At 34.1% G+C, this 25647-nt stretch overlaps 1 protein-coding gene across 5 annotated transcripts; it reads right to left on the bottom strand.

The window, feature by feature from the left end:
* Nucleotides 1-2988: 2988 nt before the first annotated feature.
* LOC113114617 (platelet-derived growth factor D) lies at nt 2989-24678 on the bottom strand. 5 transcript variants are annotated; one of them, XM_026281494.1, is made up of 7 exons: nt 24546-24678; nt 13927-14113; nt 11757-11934; nt 7763-7816; nt 7391-7586; nt 6044-6258; nt 2989-3530 (listed from the first exon to the last, which is right to left on the bottom strand). In XM_026281494.1, the coding sequence occupies exons 2-7, from the start codon at nt 14085-14087 to the stop codon at nt 3402-3404; spliced, it is 933 nt and encodes a 310-aa protein (XP_026137279.1). In that variant the 5' UTR covers nt 14088-14113; nt 24546-24678; the 3' UTR covers nt 2989-3401. The 5 variants fall into 5 exon arrangements, with proteins under 5 accessions (XP_026137279.1, XP_026137278.1, XP_026137275.1 ...); XM_026281493.1 differs by having other exon boundaries at nt 13927-14171; nt 24546-24677; XM_026281490.1 differs by lacking the exon at nt 24546-24678 and adding an exon at nt 23804-24498 and having other exon boundaries at nt 13927-14137.
* Nucleotides 24679-25647: the final 969 nt, after the last annotated feature.

The following is a 25647-nucleotide window of genomic DNA, read 5'->3' as shown; positions in this document are numbered from 1 at the left end:
CTCCACCCCCGCTGCTTCCCTCCAGAGGTCAGAGGTCACCTGACTTCCACATCCACCCACACCTGACCTGATTTTCTCCATCTGTCTGCGGCTCCCAAAGAAACACGGCAGTCATCCATCTGAAAACATTACAGTAGCATCTTCTCATGTGGCAGAGCGTGACGATAAAAAGAGCCGTGGAAATATCTCTTATTCACTGCTTCATACTCATCATTAGCACACGCACACGTTTGTTCTAGTGAATTCCTTAAAGTTCAATACATCAGCATATCAGATGCTGTTTATTAGCACTGGAAATAATTTAGATTCTTATATCAGTTTGTAAAAACTAGCAAAATCCTGTTTATAGTAATGAAAAAATATAATAGAAGTCTATGGGGAAAGTGTAGAGGAGATATAGAATATTAAGTACTGACATAAAACTAAATATAAACTGAAAATGTAAAAATTATATAGATATTAAAAGGTTAAAATTAAATATGACAAAAACAACAAAACTATTTACTACAGAATTTTTTTTTACAGTAAAACAGTGTCGTAAACTGAATTGGTGTATATTTTACAAAACTGTTGTATTTTGCACATGCAACTTGGCTAGTTTGCTGAAAAAAATAAAAATAAAAATAATTTATTTCAACACATTTTTAATGTTTTTTTCACTAACAATATTTCCATCACCACGTTTTTTACGCGCATTTTGAAATATCACATCAGAGGGATAGGGATGCAATCTGTTTCAGAATTATTTTTAATTCCCCCCCAAAATTTACGCTCACTTGATGTGGTTTTTGACTTTGATTTAATGCGAATAATGTTAAATAGAAACACATTTGCTGAATCAATTCAAATGTAGCAAGCATTAAACCCACGTGACCCCTGCATTTATAGCATAAATTCTATTTCAAAAAGACAAACATGAGACAATTCTTTTATTTGTGTGGTTTTATGAGACGACACATTGTTGAAAACGGTCGGGCTGACAGAAATCAGACATGCGCCAGAAACACTCTGTACTCCACAGACGAGAAAGAATCATTGGTTTCATTTTGCCTGTCTTAGAGTTTAATAAAAGCACTTTAAAGCCTCACAATTAAAGGCTAAATCCACACTGTCAACATCCGTCCCTGCGGCGCGGCGCGGCGCGGCTCTTACAGCAGAATACACGAGTCCCGGAGGGCCACCGCTAAATGAAACTCAGATCCAGGATCAGAGCGAAACCCATGGATTTACAAAGAGATAAAAGAGAGTCCAGATCATCACAGATACAGTAAACCCAGAGAAAAGATGCAGAACATCTGAATAAATATACAGGACAATTATGTCACTGGAAACATGAAGTGCTTTTGATGGCTGATGAAACATTAAAAAATCTTTAATAATGTCTTGACAATATTTCATGTGATAGTAATGACTTGAGTGTCAATTCCAAAATTCAAACATCTCTCATATTGAGTTGAGAAAAAATACTTGTAATAATGAAATGGGTTCTATGAAATGTAAAATATTAATCATAATAATGACTTGGTTTCTTATAAAAATTGTAAACGTTTTCATAATAATGTCTTGGAAAAATGCACTTAATGAATTTTCATGTAATGTTTTTACGTAAAAAAAAGAAAAATCGAAATGTATCATAATAATGATGTAAAAAAAAATAAAATAAATAAAAAACATTTTCTCATCTTGACTTTTAAAAATTAATTAATGGAAAATTTAATTTGTTTCTCTTAAAAAGTCAAGACTCATCATAGTGACTTGCGAAATTTCATGTAATGACTTTGTTTTTCATAAAAAATCACTTTTTTCATAGTGAATTAAGGAAAACTTTATAGTGTCAATGACATTGTAATGACTTTAGATAATAAAGAATAATATTTTAGAAAATAAAATGTTTCAAAACATTCCCATAATAATGATTTAATGTAACTAGTTTTTTGTAAAAAAAATAAAGTAAAAAAATAAATAATAATAATAATAATTCACATAATAATCGGTTTTCCATAAAAATTCCAAAATCTATCATTCTAATGACTTATTTTTTTATACCAATGACTTGTTTATCGTCGAAATTCAAACATTTCTCACAAAAGATTTACTAGCTTAGTTTCTCTACAAATTCAAAAATGTAATTCAAAACTTTCTCATAATGATGACTTGAAAAAATTTCATGTAAAAAAGAACTTCTTATAAAATTTTAATATTTCTCATAATGACTTGACTAATAAAGTTTCAAAACTCACATTAATGAACTGAGAACGTTTCATGTATTAAATGACCTAGTTTCTCATCAGAATTCAAACTTTTCTCAGTGACTTGAAAAATGAATGTAGTAATAGTTTCATGCATAAATTGAAATATTTCACACAATAATGTCTTGATGCAAATTCATATAAGCATTTTCTATTAAAAATTCAACACTTTCTCATAATGACTTGTGAAACTTCATGTAAAAATGACCTCGAGCCTCATTTATAAAATGTCCTAAATGTGATCTTCTGATCATCTCTGATATATGTTTGAGATGTGAAATCTATGAAACACAAATGATCTTGAGCACAACTAAATGATTTCAGCTCTCTGCCTTATCAACGACTCCTAATTAATGCCAGTCCAAATCCTTTAATTAAGAACAGCTTACATTTCCAAAAAACACTACTCCGACAAGAAACAAACAGAATTTCTCATGACTTTTTTTAATCGTAAAGAACTACAATATTTCACGTCTTGAGAAAATATTCATCTAGTAATGATGACTCATAAAAATCCAACTCAATTACGAGAAAGCTTCTCATTAGTGTGACGTGCTTAGCTATTATCGTGATAGATTCTCTTATGAGATGCATTTTGCAAAATTATGACTTACAGGATCATATTTTAAAACAGAAACATGCTTCTACAGTGGTTAAATGAGTTTATTTGTCATAAATTAATGCATACAAACAAATCCATACCTAAAAGTTTCTTTCTTTTCATTTTGGGGTGAAATGAATGTGCTTTCATGAGTCACTCGAAGAAAGAATATGAAAAAAAGCCACATACAACAGCATGATCACAGATATAAAAAGACAAAGACAGTTCTTTTAATAAATAACACTGGCTTGGATCAGATTGTGAGGGATCCGCCCCTTCAGGGAACTCTGACTTCTGATTGGTCTCAGAGAGCAAAAGCCTCATTAATATTCATTTACATTCCATTGGTGAGTTCCATGTGACTTTACTGGACACAACAACATATAAACATAAAGATAAAACTGCAACAGAGAAGCTACATTATATTGGAGTCCTAACACTGGAAAGAAAACTGAAGACAAGTGTGTGTTGTGTTTTTTTGTTTAGGTGGACGCATGACCTGTAGTTATATGTCTGAATGGCATTCTGTGAGTGTGTGTGTGTGTGTGTTTTCATCGTGGCGGTTTAGACTGACACACACAGTCACATCTCTCATGATGCTGCAGGTGAATCTCCTCCAGAACCCAGTGAGCTCGTGTTTTCTTCCTGTAGAAACTCGGACCTGGAGAAAACTTCAGCACCTGACAACACACACACACACACACACACACACTAAATATTAAGAGAAATCTAGTAAATTTTTAGTGAACAACTAAATGCAAGTCAAATAAATTTAGCAGGTGTTTTGTAACTATAACCAATTTATTCAAATAAATTATTGTAACTTGTAACTATAACTAAATGTAAAAAATAAAATAAAATAAAAATAAAAAATCAATAATTTTTTACAAATACATGTACAATTCAACTGGCAAGTTTTGTTTTTCAACAATTAAATGTAAAAATAAATATCAGCATATTTTGTTGCTTAACTATAACATTTTTAAAAATGAAAACAAGACAAGAACGTTTTGTTCTTTAACAATTGAACAAAATCAAAAAACTTAAACTGTTTTTACAACTAAATGTGAAAAATCTAATTCAGCTAAATTCTACTTAATTTAACTAAAAATAAATTTGTTCAGCCAATGTTGTTCTTTACTGACTAAATGTAAAAAAAATAAAAATAAACAAAAAAAGTTTGTTTAGAACTTAACTTCAACAAATCAAACATATTCTGTAAATTCACTACAAAAAAAAAAAAAAACTATAACAAAAAAAAAATCTAATTTATCAAATGTTGTTCTTTGAGAATTAAACCTGACCAAATTAACCTAAATTTTAAATATTTTGCTACACTTGTTCATAAAAATTGAATTCAGCTAATTTTGTTCTTTAACTATAACAATTAAAAGTGCAATTTTAACTGAGGGGAAAAAAGCTAAAAAAGTAAGAAAACAAAAGTAAGAAAAAATATAAAAGATAATAAAAACAAAAAATAACCTTGCTATACAAAACAAAACTTAAAAGAAAGGCACTGGTCTCTATTGCAAGTTCAATTTGAAAAATAAACTAAAGAGTAAGTCTAAATGATTTTCTGTGTTAATGGATATTAAGCAGCAAATGCGGTTTGTAGAATTAAACCCAGAACATTCCATTAGAATTGTTAACTGTAACAGTTTGCAACAATGTTTATTCCTCATCAAAATAACCAAAGCCAAAGCTGCATGTGCGGTATTTCTTTGTTTGATCAGGGCAAGAAATAAAAGAGAATGATCAGTTGATTTGTCTTCATTGATTTGTTTAACAATCAATATCTGTCCTTGACCCTTGATCTCTAGATGTGTCATATGTTCTGTACTGAAGCTAATATATCTGTGTGTGTGTGTGTGTGTGTGTGTGTTTCACATTAGTCAGCACTGACAGCCGCAGCCAATCACATTTAGCAGATGTTGCCGTGGGTAACAGTCTATTATTCTACACAATGACAGCACTGTGACAGCTGTCAATCACTCTGCGGCTGCCCGTGTCACATCTCTTTAAATGCAACTACATCTCCCAGAATGCATCAGACATCCCATGAGGCTTCACTCTGATTATTAACACTAGATTGGGTCAGACAGTGTTCAGGTTGAAATGTTACCAAGTGTGTGTTTTCAGTTAATGGTGTTAATATGTTGTGAAGTTACAGCAGAATGTGGATGAATGAAATAAGTTAATAAATTCAAAAATATATTAAACATAAAATATATAAAATATTTTCTAGTTAAAATTTATATTTCTGCAAAAACAAAAAGATTCCATTTGTTAACATTATTAATAACATTAGTTATCATAAAGTAATAATTGAAAACATTCATTAAAAATACTTTACATGTTTACCCTGTTAAACATTTGAATTTCATTATCAGTTGTTACATCATATCAACCTTGACAGTCTGAAAACACGAAATGAATAAATAACCAACGTACACTGATGATAATAAATAATAATACAAATAACTAAACAAAATGCACACAATAAAAACCAAAGAACATGAAAGGAGAAGGAGAATTTCTATATTGTCCTCTTAATTAAACCTGAGGGGGTGTGTGCATTTGTTTTATTATTTCAGAACGTAAAAAAAAAAAAGAAACGGGAAAGAAGAAGAGACAGACATCACACTTTACAACTGTCATCAGTTCAGATGGAACACTACTCTGTGTGTGTGTGTGTGTGTGTGTGTGTGTGTGTGTGTGTGTGTGTGTCAATGGATTTCGCGTGTCATTTGCTGATAATCTCAAACAGAACAAAAAGTGTCACACTAGTCACGACCGATCAGAGGAAAACAGCAGCAGACGGACAAACGAGTGAAGGCAGACAGAGACAAGTATGTGTGTGTGTGTGTGTGTGTGTGTGTGTGTGTGTGTGAGAGAGAGAGCGCTATAGGATAATGGAACGCAAATGGATGGAGAGATACACTGGAGTTTCAGCACACAAAATACAGCATGTGTGTGTGTTTGGAGCTGATAAGCAGAGAGAGGATAACACTTCACTCGCTCAAACTCCACAGGAAGAACAAACGCTCCTGACTAACATAAGACGCTGTATGTACACACACATGCTCAAAACTTCAACAGTTCACGGTGGGGGCGGGACTATCTGTCTGAATGACCGTATGGCAGATAGAGGGAGTGTTTGGGAACCTGCTTGAAAAAGTGCATTGTGGGATACCTCGTGTAGTTTCTTGACGGTTTTTCCGGCGCTGCAGCTGCAGGAGTTCCAGTTGTCCGTGCCACAGCCGCAGTTTCCCCCGCAGCGCTGCACCAGGAGGCATCGTGGGAAAAACACGGCGTTGGTGGCCTTCAGCTCCTCGCGGAGATTCACTGAGAAATTGCGTGGGGTGCAGCTGTACTGCTTCACGTCATCATAGAGACGGTCGAGATCGACTGAGAGGGAAAGAGCGAGACGGACGGGGTTTACTACAAACACAGAGAACATCAAACTACATCCTGACCCCAGTAACAAACAAACAGACACAGAAACCCTAACTAACACACTCTCCACTGGCCTTACAATGTTTCACCTTTATCAGGGACACAAGATCAGTGTGTGTGTGAGTGTGTGTTTGTACTTTGTGAAGAACATTCCAGTGTGTTGTTTTGGATTTTTTTTTTTATCACTTATGACTCACATAATCACAATCTGTTCTGGATGGACAGAGCGGAAGGGAGGTTTAAATGAAGAGACGGGAGGAAATCACCTCCGTCTGCCTCATAAAAACAAAGTGAATGGATAATGGTGTGGTGTGTGTGTGTGTGTGGGTGTGTGTGTGTGTGTGTCATGCAGAACTGAATGCCTGTAATGTTCACTTCTTGAACATTATGGACCATTATGGAAGGCTTCCATTAACAATGGCATAAATAATACATAATTAATTTATTTATCCTCTAATCCTCTAATTTCCTCCAAAAATAAATAATTAATAATTGATGTATAAGATAAATTTAACTTTAATTTATGTGTGTCTGTGTGTGTGTGTGTGAGAGAGACTCACGCTTGTGTTTACGGTCGGTGTGGAAATATCGTGGTCTGTAGTAGTAGTGTGTGTGTGTGTGTGTGTGAGAGACACACTTGTGTTTACGGTTGGATGAGGAAATCTCATGGTCTGTAGTAGTGTGTGTCTGTGTGTGTGTGTGTGTGTGAGACACACTTGTGTTTACGGTCGGTGTGGAAAGCTTGTGGTCTGTAGTAGTGTGTGTGTGTGTGTGTGTGTGTGTGTGTGTGTGTGAGACACACTTGTGTTTACGGTCGGTGTGGAAATCTCGTGGTCTGTAGTAGTGTGTGTGTGCGCGTGTGAGACACACTTGTGTTTGCGGTCGGTGTGGAAAGCTCGTGGTCTGTAGTAGTGTGTGTGTGTGTGAGTGAGACTCACGCTTGTGTTTGCGGTCGGTGTGGAAAGCCCGTGGTCTGTAGTGGGGTGTGTGTGTGTGTGTGTGTGTGTGAGACTCACGCTTGTGTTTACGGTCGGTGTGGAAAGCCCGTGGTCTGTAGTGGGGTGTGTGTGTGTGTGAGACTCACGCTTGTGTTTGCGGTCAGTGTGGAAAGCTCTTGGTCTGTAGTGGTGTGTGTGTGTGTAGAGCTGCTCCAGGTCTTCCTGCCAGGTGAAGGGGTTCATGTGTTTCAGGAGCTCCTCCACCGAGCTGACGCTGGCGATGTCGTTGTCCAGTGCGACCGCAGACAGTGGCGTGTCCGTCCCAGAAACCTCCCTGAAATTCTACAGAGACACAGACTGTAAAATCCCACTTTCCTGCAACACATCCACTCTGTATCACTGTAAGCTCCAGAGCAGGGGGAACATTCTCCTAAACGTCTCCATTTGGGATCTACTGAAGAAACCGTGTCCATTTAATTAAGACCATGTTTCATCATCTAGAAGTGTGTAATACTTACGGACATCACTGTAACTGCTTCCCAGTTGGTCAGAGACGCGAGAGGTGAGCTGTCCTGAAAAACAGACAGAGACTTCAAACTTTTGTCATCATTTATGTATTCTACATCAGCGGCATGGGAAATCTGGGAAAGTCATTATCTGCGCTGATAAATCCTGACTGGAAACCCTCCTGACGCGCAGCAGCAATCAGCAACACAAACACCATCACTCATGATGTCACCGGCCGAGGAGGCGTGGCTACAGACATCACAGCGCTTGCATTTAAAAGTGGCCATAAACGACAGGGGAACATTACACAACCATCAGGAGACCCGAATTAACAAGGCCATCAATCCACCTCCACAGTTATACAGCCATAATGAGGAAAGAGAGATGGACTGGAGAACATAGACAGTGTGTTCAGAACAGCATTCCTTATTGTATATTGCAACTATCATTGGTATAAAAACATTCTTGTATATTAATAAATAATAATAAAGAGTTAAAAAAGATTAAAAAGACATGTATGGAATTAATATTTAATAAAATATGAAAATAATGACTTTCCTAGCAAGTGATTTTAAAAACCTCCATATGCTGAACTAAAGGGCATCCAATAAAACTTGCAGTTGAAAACCATATTAAAATTAAACAAAATATACTTATAGTTTATAGTCTATAATAAAATTGCAAGTATTATAACTTTGAGATACTGAAAAACAAACTAAAAATGGAAACTTAAAATTAACATAAAAACATGTAAACGAACAGCCATGAAAATTGAAATTAAACTTATATTCAATAAACTTTTGCTGAAACTAAAACCAAATAGAACATACTTGAAAGCATTCCATAAAATTTAAAAAAAAACAATTGAAAACTGAAATAAAATGATGCTTAATTAAATCAACTACAAGTATAGCTGTCAAATGCTGAAACATTTCAAAAACCAAAACATACAAACAAAAAATGTATTTTGTAAGTGCAAAATTATAACAACCTTGTTCTGAAGACTGACTTCTCAATTTTTCCCTGCAGTTTACTTAAAAATTTCCACAATTTTAGACATTTTGAAAGCTGACATAAAATAACACAAAATAAACAAAAACTAAAAACTTTAAAAAATAAGTGCTTAAAAACTAACAAAAATGAAAAAAACGAAGTATAGTATGTTTGTCAATACTAAAACTACAAGTATCAAGACACATTTACTAAAACTACAAATATTTAGAAAGACAACTTTACTAAAACTACAAGTATTAAGAAAGACACATTAAACTAAAACTACAAGTATTAAGAAAGACACCTTTAACTAAAACTACAAGTATTAAGAAAGACACCCTTAACTAAAACTACAAGTATTAAGAAAGACACCTTTAACTAAAACTAAAATTAAGACACCTTTAACTAAAACTACAAGTATAAAGGAAGACACATTTAACTAAAACTACAAGTATTAAGAAAGACACCTTTAACTAAAACTACAAGTATTAAGAAAGACACTCTTAACTAAAACTACAAGTATTAAGACACATTTAACAAAAAATACAAGCATAAAGAAAGATACATTTAACTAAAACCAAGTATTAAGACACCTTTACTACAACTATAAGTATTAAGAAAAACACCTTTGACTAAAATTCTAAGACTAAAACTTTAATATATAAAAAAATAATATACAATATAAAATTAACTACAAAGCAATTTATGAAACCGTTGCTTAAAAATAAAACTGAATATAAATAAAGAAATGTAAATGCAAAGCCATGAAAACTGACATGTTGTTTTTCCATGCAGTTTACTTTAAAACCTACATATGCTATGAAAGTACACTTCCCTGTGCTGCCACACTCCTTACATAAATCTGCTCCTGCGGCAATGCAAACAATAGGAGGGGATCAGAGGTCGCGGGTGGTCTGTTATGATGATGTTTCCCATCAGAGATCATGTCTCTATGGCCTCTGATGTCATGCACACACACACACACACACACACAGCTTGTGTCCTACAGAGACGTCCGGAGCAGAGCGGGTATGTGGAAATGTCAGGAATACCGCAGATTCAGGGAATTACACATGACAGATCAGACTGAACAAAGTGCCTACCCCTGAACCTGAAGTCCAGCAATTTCAGGGTTCAACCATGTGACTTGGTTACTTTTTAAACATATTCCTAGTCTTACTGTGAAGGATTCATCAATGCATGCTGTTTAAAAAAAAATCTTTCATCAAAATATAATAACTTGCTCTACCTCCGAAACTACATTTCTGCTGACATAACTATGGATAAGCAGGTGAAGAAATATATATTTCTATATATATATATATATATAAATAAAAGCAGAAAATGCATGAAAAGGCAATTATTAAAATCAAATTAAATTATCAAAAAAATTGTAATTATATTTCACAATATTACTGTATTTTCGGTCAAATAAATGCATCCATAATAAGTGACTTTGTTCCGTTTGTTCAGATATTAATGTTAACAACCACAAACACTGTTACACTAATTTACATGCAATTTATAATCACATCATTTCAGTAACACTTTTTTAAAGTTTTCCTTGTTACACATGTATTTACTCTATAATAACACTTAATTATGCATAAACAACATGCAAGTAACCATAAGCCAAAACCTAATCATATATGGTAATAGTGATAAGTACTTAATATTACTCAGTACTTAAATTTATACTTACACTAACAATGACAGCTTCAAATAAATTGTAACCATAATTTCTCTATAATAAAGTATATAAAATTTCACAAACAAAATAAAAATTCAACATTAAAGCAACATTTTCTTCTGCATAGCCTATTCAGTCTCGCATTTAGAAACGTTAATGCATTGTTCAATGCATCAATTAAGTTAAATATTTAACTTTACATGAACTTTAGGTTAGATAATTAGCACTTTAAAACAGCAGAATGATACCTGTGAAGTTGATTTGAGAATTATGGATTTTCTCCAAAGAACATGAATATTGAATTAATTTCATTAAAATTATCCTAATTTAAGTCAAGTTGCCTTCTATAGAATAAAAATAAACAAATATAAACTAAAACCCCTCATGCATTATTAGTTTATGACAAATATGCAAATCTTAGAGACGTTCAAGGATAATTCTCTAATTGTAGTCACAGACCTTGAACAAAAAGGCACAATTATGATATGCAAACATTCACTTATCCCAAAAGATGAGAACAAACATCATAACCATTGGCAACTGGAGCATATTTTGAAAAGATCATGAGATAATGCTAACAAAAGGCCTATGAAACAAACACATCATCTTCCTGAAGAGAAACTCTCCATATCTGTTTGTGCCATTAAAAGACAAAAACAGTCTTAAAGGAGTAGTTCACTCAAAAATATACATTTGCTAAAAACGATAAACTCCTCTAAATCTTTGGTGGCCTGAGGGTGAGCAAATTTTTAGGTGAATGATTCTTTTGATTTTAAGACATGTTTTTAGCTGTAATTTCTCATTATAGAGCTTCTCCATGTACATGCAATAAAGAGAGAACTAAGCTCAGACTACTCCGTTAAGACAGGGAGGATCTTTCAGCATTGCATCAGTGCTTTTACCGCAGTAACACATTCACTTCAGTCTCACGCTCTCTCACTTTCTTGTACTGTCACTCGCACCTCTCTTTGTCAGTCTTATTCTGGCTCAGAAACAAAAGTCTTAATCAAGCCAAACTTTTGTAAGTTCATCTAAGGTAAAAAAGTATTTCAGGTAAGAAGCTGATAAACCCAACTCATAATTTTACATAATGTTTTTGTGTGAGTGTTATTATTAATGTTGAAGACAGGTGTGCTGATGAAAATTGGATTATTTGATGAATAGGAAAGCTTAAAAGAACCATTTATTTGAAACAAAAACTTTTGTAACATTATACATGTAATTTTGGACACTTTTGATCAATGAATTGCATCCTTGCTGAACAAAGGTATTAATTTATTTCTAAAATAAACAGCAATAATACAAACAGAAGAGAAACTCACCAGCAGCGAATACCAGATTTTGAATCCTGGTTTTGCTACGAAGTAATCATCCGATTTGAAGGTGATTTTGATGAGATTTGATTTGGATGTGATCCGTGACGGAGCTCTTTGTCCGCACCAGCGGCCCCAGATGATGGTTCTGGTTTCAGAAATATCCTCCACTTCCACATAATCATATCTGAAACACACAAACCTGTCAGTACATAGACACCTGATCAAGGTGTAAACCTGAAGCATAGACACCTGATCAAGCACATCTGCAGGGCCACCTTAAAATGCTCTGTTTCTGTTCCTCAAATACATTTAATTAGATAAAAAATTCACATAAATTTAAAATGTAAATTTATGCATTTAGCAAACGCTTTTTCCCAAAGCAACTTACATTGCATTCAGGCTTACAATTTTTTCCTAATATGTGTTCTCTGGGATTCGAACGCCTAACGTTGCACTTTTTAAAGCAATGCATCACCATTTGAGCTACAGGAACAATCATATGATTATAATATCTGCTGTGATTTGGCTGTAATCACAATTACAATTTTTTATGTTATTTTAGCATTCTTTATATGCTATTATAGTATCTATTAGTATTTTTGAACTGACTGTTTGCATATTTTCAGTTCGGTTTTAGCAATTTTTCTAAGTTTTATTCATATTTTGTATTTTTCTATTTAGATTTAATTATTTTTATTATTTAGTTCGTTGCCAATGCAACATTTCTAATGCATTCTAATTAAAGTTCTTCATCTAATTATATTTTCTGTTATTTCAGCTTTATATAAATGAACAAGAATGATTTATAGTTTTAGTTTATAATAACAGTGCTTGCACAGGGTACATAGTCATACACAAAACCAATGCAGTAATTGGTAATGTAATGTCATGCTTTTATCTATATCATATAAATTATTGGATTTTAGACTGAATAATATATATACCTGTAACAATTAAGTATCTTATCTCTCTACTTGTTTCCCTTCTTGCCTCTTTATCATCCAATAAATTCACCTCATCTCTCCTCTGTGTTTTCCTGCTTTATTTTTAGTCTCAATGTCTCGAGGGTCTTTATAAAGTATCAGATTCACAGTAAAACCTCTAACCTCAAGGACAAACCCGTAACCCGAGAGTCACCACACACACTGGGCACACTCGCTCTGATTGGCTTTCTGCTCATTAAATATTCATATCATGTTTTAACTCTTCAGGCCTTTATTTCTAGTCCAGAAATGCAGAATGAGAACCAAACCTGTAATTCTCTCACACTTTAGTTGATTTTACCATGCAGGACATTCACCTGGAGGTCCCAGATTAACGTTTTTATGAATAAATCCAATTTATAGCTATGTAGAGGGCTTTAGGTTTTGATGCTTGTTAAACTGCCAAAATATTTACCATACAGACTAACCCAAAGAGTCAAAAAGACACTTTCACAACAGTTTAAATAGGTCTAATTCATTATTCATAAACGGTTCCATCCAAAGCTCCACCCAATTCTCCACCTCTGCTTAAAACCTGTAAACAAATTTAATTAATTACTCATGAAATCTGAAGCTCCGCCCTCACCTGCAGACTCCATTCTCCTCCCCCATTTAAAATATTTACATAAATCTAATTCATTATTCATGAACTCGTTCACCCTGAAGCTCCGCCCTCACACGCAGACTCCATTCTCCTCCTCCTCCACTTAAAACTTTAACATAGATCTAATTCATTATTCATGAACTCGTTCACCCTGAAGCTCCGCCCTCACCTGCAGACTCCATTCTCCTCTTCCTCCACTTAAAACATTTACATAGATCTAATTCATTATTCACGAAATCATCTATCCGAATCTCCACCATCACAGGAAAACTCCATTCTCCTCCTCCACTTAAAGAGATCTATTATTCACATACTTAACACCTTCACCTGAAAACATGTTTGTCATATACTTAAAACTCTTAAACAGTTTTAATTAATTATTCATGAACTCATCTAGCCGAATTTCTGTCTTACCAGAAAATTTCATTCTCTTCACTTTAAAAATTGTTAAACCCACCTAATTCATTATTCATGTACTCCTCCACTCTAAAGCTCCCCCCTCACTTGCAGACTGCATTAAGTTCTGCCACTTAAAGAATAAATCTAATTCATTATTCATGGCCTCATCCATTTGAAGCTCCGCCCTCACCTGCAGACTCCATTCTCCGCCTCCTCCAGTCCAAACTGAGCATCGAATTCCAGCAGGATGCGCATGTTAGGCGGCGAGAGCAGTTTCCATGACAACAGCAGGTTTCGGGGGTATGAGTTGGGGAAGCGCGGGCTCTGGACGTGACCTCCGCCCTTGACCATTACGACCTCTTCCTTCCGGTACAAGTCTGTGAGGTGATTGCTGTCTGTTACTGGTCACAACTTGGACAGGTTAGTGTGTTTACTCTGAGACAAACAAATAAACAAACAGACAAACACGGATATACACAAATACAACACATACACATGTTAGAATCCATTTCATTTCAGTTCATCCCAGTTCAGTTCAGAAAACAGCATAAATTCAGTTCAAATTGAATTCTCTTCAGCAAAATAGACCAACTTAATTCACTTCTAATTCCATTTAGGAAGTAAAGTGAATTTACTTCTAATACTCTTAATGAAGTGATCTGAATTTTTGTTTTAAACAAAATAACTCAAGTCACTTTAGATTCAATCCAGGTCTAAAGTAAACTCCATTCACTTCTAATTCTCTTTACAAAATAAAAGAGGCTTCTAACTCAGCTCAGGAACTGATGTTTATTAATTTCTGAAGCTCTTTGGAAAATTATCACTTCAGGAAAAGAAGAGATTTCACTTTGGATTCACTTAAAAAAAACGTTATTCTGTTCAGGAAGAGATGAGTATTTACTTCTGATGCTATTTGGGAAATGATCTAGATTCACTTCTGATTCTCTTTCAAAAAACAACCTTTGTTCACTTTTAAAATTCACCTCAGGAAAAGAGCTAAAGTCATGATTGATTCTTTTCAGAAAATTGACTTCACATGCTTCTGAATCTTAATATAATAAGAATTTGTAAACTGAATTCACACCTGATGCGCTTTAAGCGACTCGAATTCACTTCTAATTCGCTCCCAAAAATTAACAATTCTCTTATAAATCTTATCAGGAAAAGAACAAGTCACTTGATTCTCTTCAGGAAAAAAAATGCTTAATTATTTTTTAATTCAGTTGAGGAAGTGAAGTCAGTTTACACAGATTCTTCTGGGAAGTGATCTGAACTGACTCCTCATTCTCTTTAGAAAAACTGCAAAATTCACTTTTGATTCTTTTGGGGGAAAGAAAATGAATCACGTAATTCACTACAGAAACGTGAACTGAATTAACATCTGATTATAAAGAAATAACCTGAAATCCCTTCTGATCCTCTTCAGCACATACAATCAGAATTTGAGCTTAATATCTGAACTGATTTCACTGAAATGGACCACAGAATCTTCGACAGAACACACACACACACACAAGAGTAGACAGAAATGGAGAAATGGTGACAGGTCTATAGAAAAAGACAGACGTGCTTTTAGCCCACAAAAGTAAATTATTAAAAATAGCAGATCTTACGCAACAGAAAAACAAAGATCATTCAATGTGACAGTTCATGCATCTTTAAATCAGACCAATGAGCACATCTGATCGCTGTAAAGAAAACTAAAGAATTCATGGTTCACTAAACGAGAGTGATGACATCGACAGTGACCTGATATGATGTCAAAATGATGCAGCCATGATGATTTTTTCATTTCCAAAAGCTCCTTGACTCAAGACCACCATAGGATTCACACACACACACACACACACACACACACACACACACACACACACACACACACACACACACACACACAGTGTTTACTGATCCATGCACACAGCAAACACTTGTAATTATGGCTATACTGCAGGAACAGGGCCACCATCCATCAACATGACAAGATGCTGACCAATGAGCTTTTAAATGAACTTAACACACAGGAATAAGGCCGCTGTAGCTCGCTCTCTCTCTCTCTCACACACACACAAACACACACTACTCGCTTATGTCACTTCTATAAGTGTGATACTGAGAGAAGGTCTAGCAGTTTTCAGTTTAACAGCCTCATTTACACAATCTCACACACATCGTAATTCTTTAACACCAATTTGCTTCAACTTTTTAGGAAAAAAAACACACTGCACATACACACTCATCACGAACAAACACACACTGTTCTAAAAGCTCTTAAAGTTTGGCGTGCTAAAATATGAGCTGTCGTCTGTTATTGTGAAGAGCTAAATACATCAGATTAAATGTTCATGACAGGAATCAGGACAGAAGAAAGTAGGTTATGTTTCAAAAAGCAGTCAGTTGCCTCACTGTCTACTGAATACAGTACACACTTCTAAAGACAAAACCCAACAGAAAGAGTACCTCATTAAAGTTAAGTGTATTACAAGTACATTTAATTAGGTAATACAGTCTCTTTTTTTATTTGATTTAATTTAATTTAGGTCTGGCATTAAATTACAAGTGTATTTATGTAATTTGGTCAATATTTCATTTGTTTTTATTCTGTTATATCAGTAAATTCTGGTATTGTGTCAACTACAAGTACGTTTACTGAGGTGATATGGTCCATTTTTAACTTGATTTAATTCATTTAATCATTAATATCCGTATTAAATGTAAATTTAATTAGGTAAAATTGTGAATTTTTTATTGTATTGTGTAAATCATCACATTCTATTCTTAAGTGTATTACAAGTATATTTAATTAGTTAATACGTCTTTTTTATTGATTTAATTTTGTAATATGGTCATTTTTTTGTATATCAGTAAATTTTGGTATCAGTAATTAGGTAATATGTTCAAACTTTTTTTATCATTTAGTCCTGGTATTAAGGAAATATTATAATATTTGAAAAGTATGCAAAAAGTATATTATAATATCTCTAGGTTTTGTCTGCTCACTGTTATTACCATTAACTAAAAACTATCCAAAAACAATTCTGTTAAGTGAAGGTGAAAATTAATAAAATATTTATACATATTAAATGAAAAACAAATTAAATGAATATTAAATGAAAACTGCATTGGAAACTACAGTAACTGAAATCAGTATAAATTGAAGCCATACAAATTCTAACTGGAAATAAAAATAAAAAAAATAGACTAAAATAACATATTAAATGTAAAAAATTAATAAAATAAAAACAAACCTAATTAATAACATAAAAAATTATAAAAAAGCTAATTTGAAATATTAATAATGTACATATACTACAAAAATAATGCTGTATGCCATCCATGATAGATTGCTTTTACTGGGCTTGTTGCAATTCATTATGTGCTTTTAGTCAAAGGAATTTAGTCGTTGATAAATGAGTCTTTCATAGTCAGAATAAATAATAGATTGATCTCATTATATATCATCAAAAGGTGTGTGCTGTGCTGAAGTGTTTTGAACAGACATATTTCTCCATCGACGAGCAGAGAAAAAAATAAACAAATCTAGACATGCATTCATGTGTGAGATCCTGAATAATGCCTCTGTGTGTGTGTGTGTGTGTGTGTGTATGTGTGTGTGTGTCTCACAATTAAGGTCATCCTGGTCAAGAACCTCCCATTTAGACAGGAAGAGACCGTCTGATTGACATATAAAGCGATCACAAAGTTTAGTCAAGTTTATCAGAAATACTTGATACTATACTAACTTACAGTTTTTGAACAGTTAGACTTTTAATGCTTTTTTAAAGAAGTCTCTTCTGATCACAAAGCTGCATTTATTAGATCCAAAATACAGCAAAATATAACATTTTGAAAATATTTTGAAGTATTTTTATGATCTAAACTAACCATTTTCTATTTGAATGCATCTTAAAATTTAATTTACTCCAGTGGTTTCAAAGCTGAATTTTTTTTAACATCAATTTTTTTTTATGGTTCATAAACATTTGACCGCAAGTGCACATAAAAATCAAACCTCAAACAATACTACGATAGCAACTAACTCTCAAATATAATCAGTCAGTGAAAAACATTTCTCTACGAAACAGACATCTCAACAAGAACTTATACATTTGACCAGTTTATAAAAACATTATTTTGTGTCTCATGTTTGGCCTCGGTTTATTTCTCTCAGCATTTAAACAATTGTGCATTTCAATCATCAGAGCAAGATCTAATATAATAGGTAATATTTCTCAAACTTTTTTGTAAAACAAATAAAAACAAATAAATAAATACCTATCTACCTACATGCACATACTGTACCTTGTTACAATAAAATAAAAACATGCCCAGATCATATTTGATTCTACAATTAGACATAAATATAAACATGTAAAATAGTGTAACAAAAAAAAGTAATAAAAAATATAGAATAAAAATATAAATTATGAACTGAAAATTAAAATATTAAGAAAAAATATGCATTAAAGAAAGAAAGAAACCATATTTTTCGTAAGCAAAAAAGGCCATTAAAATTATGCAAAATATATTTTCTTGTTCTCTCTATTTTCTCTCCAGATAAATCCATCTGAAGACATGAAGAATTTCCTAGGACAGGAGTTCAGAAAGCAAATGTGTTGCTATTGACAGCTAGAGGTCAGAGGTCAAACACGGGCATAACACTTTATGAGTCATCGTGTAGGTGTGTGTGACCCTGCTGTCAGACAGTTTGAGCTGAACTTACAGAAGCATCGATGCACGACACACTCAGACTCTCACCCTGAGGACGTGTGCATGTGCGTGTGTGTGTGTGTGTGTCCATCTATTTGTAGTTTCTCTCACCTCGCGTGCTGCTCTGTGCTTGAGTGAGAGATCATGCTGAAACTGTTACGCTGTTGGAACCCAAAGCAGAATCTATTTCTGGACGTCTAGAGCCACACAAAACACACGTTACATCAGCACACTCGCCTCAGTTTATTACTGCTCTAACATTCTATTGGAACGTTTGTTCTCGCATCCATAGCAACCAAATGTTCCATCAGGATTGATGGTGAAGAAGCTGAATGACATCATTAACAGACTCCTGCATTTGCTGCCATGCCAGGTCTGTTAACTAGAATTATTCTGATAGATTTTATGATTTATAAAAACATAATATTGAAAAATCCTAAATGAAATGAATGCATAAATAGAATTGTACATTTTATAAATCAACTAAAACTGAAAAAAACGTTTATAAAAATAATGAATTATTTTTGCATGTTGTATCAGAATTATTGTAACTTTATAAAATCATAATTAAAAACATACACAAACTACAAAAAAAAAAATTACAAAAAAAAAAAAATCTGCAAAACTCAGATAATGCATAATATATATAGTTGCATACAAATACATGTCTATACATAATTTAGTAATTCAAATGATATATATTTTGCAAAGAAAGCGAGACCTATTTATTCTTTTTTTCTACTTACATTATATCCCCAAATTCTCATTACTATAATGAATTTATATGTTTATGGTGAGAAGAGAAGAGAAGAGAAGAGAAGAGAAGAGAAGAGAAGAGAAGAGAAGAGAAGAGAAGAGAAGAGAAGGATTACTATAATTATTGATTTAACCAAACCACAAATTATTTTGCTTTTCAGAAGTCTGTTTACGTTTTTAAATAACCTGCTGTATTTGATTGTCCAGAGTTTGCTATTGGAATAATACTGTACTGTTTGAGCTACTGTAATCTAATATACAATATGCTCTTATTGATCGACTCTGAATCACTTTGCAGCATGTTTTCTGCATTAATTATATTACGCAAACACAAACCACCGTGATCCTGGGAGAATCTGGGAAAGGAAAGAGTTTAAGTGGCTGTTTATATTCCTTACAAGGCGCTGATGCTGAACAGCACGAACATATTACTGCAAAAATAAAAACTCACAGGAAACAAGCCTCCAGTGCACAGGACATGTTCAGCACAGATAATGAAGCGCTTTATGAGGAGAGTGTTGACAACACACACACAGACACACACACACACACACTAAAGACATCACTCGTGAGAAAGTAAATCGATTAGTGTTCAACTGCAGCATCAGGAGATCCAAGCCTTCAACACTCAGTCATCTCTTATAAACACACGCTGGATACAGACTTCACCTCCACCCCTTGTGTTTTACTCACATGGCATCTGACTTATTAAAAAACAGCAAACAAGGTTTGCTTCCTGAGCAACTACCATTTCAACTCGCGATCAACATGCTGTAACTTGGACAATTTTTCACCCAAAAAATTAGATTTTAACTTTTTCCCAAAAATTCTGTTTTCTGTTGTAATTTTTCTGGATTTTCTTACGAACAAAACCTTTTTTTTTTTTTTTCTATGAACTTGTGAAACTTTAATCATTTAATACATTTGTAACAATATTAGGGAGCAATTGTTTTATTTTTTATTTATTTAAAAAAAAATGCATTTTTCTGCAGATTCTTTTACCACTAAACTGTGAATTAAAAACTTTACCAATTACTTTTTTTTTAACAGTCAATTTTTCATATTTATCTATTCATATTTAAGGTTATGTACTTGGTTTTTATACAAATATATCACCAAAAAAATGTGGTAGAAACAAATAAATAAATAAAAAGTTACAACTTTACCAATTTAATATATTTGATTAGATTATGAGCATTATTTGTTTTTTTATTTTACAGTGTAAAACAAATTTACGAAAAAACGAAAAAAAAAAAAGTCAATTAATATTTTAACAATTTTAACAGTACAGCCCCATGAATTCTGTATTATGTTTTTACAAATTCTATACAACTTTTCTGGCTTCTGCCTTTTTAAGATTTAACATATTTATCATCAAAAACTATGGTAATCAAATGAATGTTAAACTTTTATTTAACCTGTTACCTGGCTTTTAAAATGCAAATCACATGAAAATACAACAATTATTTTCCGCACAACAACACAAAATATATATATATATATATATATATATATATATATATATATATATATATATATATATATATATATATATATATATATATTTTTTTTTTTTTTTTTGTCAAATAAAGTGCTGAAGCAGAGAGCTGGGAATACTGTATATAGGGAAAACGGGAATTTGCAAAACATTATGAATGACAGGCAATCAAATTTTGCAGCGATTTGAGTATTTGATCTATTTTTCTTGAATTAACTTTTGTACTTTCAACAACATTGTTTCTAGAATAAGTTGTCTGCATGCTGTAAAATGACAGATATAAAGGGAATAAGAGCTCACAGATGTCTGATTTCATGAGGAAACACTGAGCTAATGGAGATGATGAAACATGGCCACCCTGAGACACACACACACACACACACATACACACACACACACACACAGATCAAATGACTTCATCACACAGATCTGCGACTGAGGGCTCTGTCATTTTGTCTGTCAAGCTTTAGAACTACTTTTACAGTCATGGATTCTCTCTCACACACACACACAGAGTGACTAACTGGAGCCTGATGTGGTTTCTGTTAAAAACGATGAAAGAATGTGCACTAGCAGACAGCTGTGTGTGAGACACAGACAGAAATATGCTGAGTGTAGATGCATCCTCCTGTCTGCATGTAAAAATGACAGAAAACAGGCCACCGCGCAAACACACACACACACACACACACGACTAAATAGAAACACCTTCAAACATTTAAGTTAAAGACTTTTTTTGTGTGTGTGTTTGGTGGGGAATCCCATTCCAGATTCCTCATCACTGATGGCTGGGTGTGAACCGGGACACCCTGTGACTCACCGTCTTAAAATAACTATATTTCAGCTGTTTTACCACACAGAGACACACACACACACACACACAGCTCAACATTTCTGTCACAGATGCTCAAACACGACAACAGCCACATCACACACACACACACACACACACACCTGTGCAAGGGTAGCTGACACGTCAAATGGTGCAAATTTTTTCAAGTACAACTATTTAAACAATTTCCTAATTCTTTCAATTTGATTTTGTTCATGCAAATAAATCGTGTATGGAATTTTAAGGTAAAAATGTCAAAAACACAAAATCATTACAATTAACAAATTAAAGTGAAAACAGAAAATACTAAATAATTCTTAAATAGCCCGACTGCATGCAATTTTTAAGGCATCATCAATTCTGAAGCAAGGTTACTTGAAAAGTAAAACTCAAAAAAAAAAACTGTACAGATTAAAAACACAACAAAATCACTAATTTGTGCCTAGAACATTTTAAATCTTGTGTCATTAAAAATAAATAAAAGATATTCAGATATCACATATATATTGAATAATTTATGGTTCGTTTAAATTGTCCTGCAGTGTGATAAGTGAAATATTAAAAAGTACAAATTATGCACTGCAAGACTATTTAAATGAACCATAAATTATTTAAAATAGATTTTAAAAAATCCCATTTAAAACTTCAAATATTCCGATTAGTGAAACTCATAATGTTGGAAAAATCCATGTTATTATTAGTCATTGCATTGAATATTTTACCATTCATTACAGGTGTCAACTCTCACACACACACACACACAGACACAGACACACACACACACAGAGGGAGAGAGAGGGATGACCTCAAAACAATCAGCTTTTCATCACATTAAATCTTAATAAGCAATATTTACACTGCATTTCGAACCATTCACCTTGTGTTGCTATCATCGGACTCTACTGTTAGAGCTACAAGAGTTCAGGACCAGGTTCAGACATGTGACATGAGCAGAGACGATCAGAGAGCTGTAGACCGGTCACAACACGCTTCAGCTGATCACAACACCAACCAAAACTGAGGAACATCCACAAAACATCCGCAGCACTTCAAAATGTCATTCACAAGATCACAGAATATCAAAGCTAAGTTCTGAGCTCAACTAATGGCACTTGTCTCAAGTATTTGGCAATGAATTTTAAGTAACTGCTGTCAAAGTATTTCAGCAGACACTAGAAAATGTCTAAATGTCACTGCATTTGATAAAATACAAGTGACATTTATTGTAAACAGACAGTGCAGGCACTTTTTACAAGAAGAAAACAGTTTTGCATGGTTTGAAATATGAAATAATAGTTCTGGTGTTGAATGCAATGAATGCAAAACGCCACATAGTGCTTGATTGTGGTTAAACAGCTATCAGTGGCAATTGTCTGAATGTCTTCCATCACGTTCTGTCAAGGTTCTCTCAAAGTTATGAACAAACGTTAACAGAATGTTTGTTCAACATTAGCTGTTCTTTAATAATGTTCTCATTACATTAACACATTAAGTCTGTAACTTTTTCGTGGAATGTTTTTTTTTCCCGAAACATTTGAGTTTAATGTTTGTTAAATGTTACTAATTGTTTCAGAATGTTCAAAAGAACATTCAAAAGTAACATTCACATAATACTTACCAAAAAAAAAGATACAATATAATGTTCCCGTTACGTTCGCACAAAAAAAAAAGGTTTTAAACATGCATTATTAAAAACAATGTTTAAAACTATTGTTCATGTTTAAAACAATACTTTGTTCACAGAACATTGTTTTTAAACATTTAAGTTAACATTCAGATAAAATTCTTAATCATTAAAAGTGGTTTAAAAAAATACTTTATGGAATGTTTATGTTTCTCCTGCAACATTTTAGTTCAACGTTTATCTAACATTTTTTAAATGTTAGACATTCAAAAGTAACACTCAGGATGTTTGCAAAGATTTACTTTTGCATAACAAACAAACAAAGAAAAAATATTTGTAAAAAATTTAAAAAAAGTATTTAGAGCACATTTAGGAACAAAGTCAAAGTGTTAATAACTTAAAGGTAACGTTAGCAAACGTTCTCAGAGCAAATATTGTTAGCTTGGTACTCGAGCCTGTCGACAGCTAGTGTGATGAACTTCTACACCTGCTCGCTAGAACACCTGTGTGAACCTGAGACTTCATGCATGCACTAAAAAGTTGATTAATACGACAGCGAGACTTACAAAAGGATGAAAATGAAAAGAGAAGCATTTGAGCTCAGATGCCACTCGCTTTACTTTTGGGGTCACGGTGTCTTCCGAGCTTACCATTGCTGCGTGCGTTAGGAGCCCTCAGCGCTTTGGAGGACATCACCTGGGCCTGTGTGGCGTAGTTCTCAGCGCTCAGCGCCGCGATGAGGGAGCACACGAGCAGCCACATGATTGGGAACCGAGCCGTCTGTTGATGCGTGATGCAGAAGCGCCACATGGACACGGAGTTTCGTCCGCAGATCCGGAGAACCGGTTCATATAAACCACGCCGCGGAATCCTAAACCTCCGACTTTATCTGCTTCTGTCCCGTTTGACCCCGAGCTTATAATTCCAGCAGAATACTTACCATTCCTCCTTGAACATTTACGGAAACCCGAGGGCGCGAGGAAAGTGTATTGGCAACAATAACGCAAGCGCGCGGGGTGCCGATGGATTCCCAGAGTTTAGACATCAAACTCCTGCTGAAAGATCGGGTTGCTGAGAGATGGAAGGAGAAAGAGAGGAAGCCCAGGAGGGCTGGACCCCCTTCATCCAGTCAGGACGAGGAAATAACGCCCGTGGGCGCGTTTTACTGAGTGTTTGCGGGAATACTTTTCCTCGGTGCGTAACACTGCCACGCTTGTCTGTTTCGCCGCAAGGAAAGTTTTGAGCTTCCCCGAGGAGAAGCGACAAACGGGATTCAAACATTCAGCAGACTGCAGCCCATGACTTTAATTCAGCGTTCAAACATAACCGTGTTGATCGAGTCTAATGGATACAAATATCATTTAATAAGTGCTTATTTATGAACAATTTCACCTTATCAGATGCAGACACTTCCATTCTGGGATCTCTGAGTTATTGAAAGTGTCTGCTATGGAATAAAAACCCACTACAGTCACTGCATAGTGCCTACAAATACAACATGAAGATAAATGTTTCAAACAGCAGTACGCTTGTCACGTGACCTCACCACGTGTGCTTAATTCCGCAAGTTACATTTAAATTAAATGTATGCATTCAGCAGATGCTTTTATCCAAAGCGATTTACAGTGCATTCAGGCAAACAGTTTTAACCTCAAACACGCCAACACACACACACACACACACACACCTGTGCAAGGGTAGCTGACACATCAAATGGTGCAAATTGTTTAACGTACTGCTAACAATGCTCTGCCACTTGAGCCACAGGAACAATAAAAGTTGCATTCATTCACATATTTTAGCATTCAATGTTCTGTTTAAGTTTAATGCAATATTTATTAAAAAGGACAAACTATTAACAAAATCTGTCAGCACTGACAATTAGAGACGACTAATTCATAAAGTGTCAATGAGTAAACATTTAATCTAAATACAGATTTCAGGAAAGCCCATAAAAGATGAAATCATCCAGGATAAACATGAGTGAGAGTAATAAAGCTGATCTGATCCAGACTGTGACTGCTTTCTAGGCCTGGTCCAGTTCTGAGATCAGGGTGTGTGTGTGTGTGTGTGTGTGTGTGTGTGTGTGTGTGTGTGTGTGTGTGTGTGTGTGTGTGTGTGTGTGTGTGTGTGTGTGAGGTGTTGTGGGTCACCAGGACCAGTGTACAGTACATAGTGTTGACACAGAAACTCTAGCATACATCCTGATGTTTATCTTAGTCTTTTTATTTCTCTCTCTCTCTTTCTCTCACACTCACACACTCTTGAGTTTATGTAAATGTGTTTGTACAGGAAACAACCTGTTTATATTCTCCCTTTGCGATAAACACACGTTTGCACAGCTACACTAATGGACAACACATCCAACGAGTGTTTTATCTAAGAGCTGCATGTGTATTTTTTAATGGTGTTTACTCATACTGCATTTACAGCTCCAGCACTAAGTATTAAACACCCCACAGTGTTTATGCATGAGGCATGAATAATTCCTTAA

This window comes from Carassius auratus, chromosome 15 (assembly GCF_003368295.1).
Source record: "Carassius auratus strain Wakin chromosome 15, ASM336829v1, whole genome shotgun sequence".
Lineage (NCBI taxonomy): Eukaryota > Metazoa > Chordata > Actinopteri > Cypriniformes > Cyprinidae > Carassius > Carassius auratus.
Note: the sequence above shows the minus strand (reverse complement) of the source record. Positions and strands in the feature narration are given on the sequence as shown.

What these genes read in the sequence shown, in the direction of transcription:
- LOC113114617 (XM_026281490.1), bottom strand. Translation starts at nt 23,963, where the DNA reads ATGTGGCGCTTCTGCATCACGCATCAACAGACGGCTCGGTTCCCAATC. An exon ending in TCCTAACGCACGCAGCAATG is followed by an intron (nt 14,138 to 23,803) that starts GTAAGCTCGGAA and finishes AGTTGTGACCAG; the next exon opens with TAACAGACAGCAATCACCTC. An exon ending in CACTGACCGCAAACACAAGC is followed by an intron (nt 6,259 to 7,390) that starts GTGAGTCTCACA and finishes TTTCCCTCTCAG; the next exon opens with TCGATCTCGACCGTCTCTAT.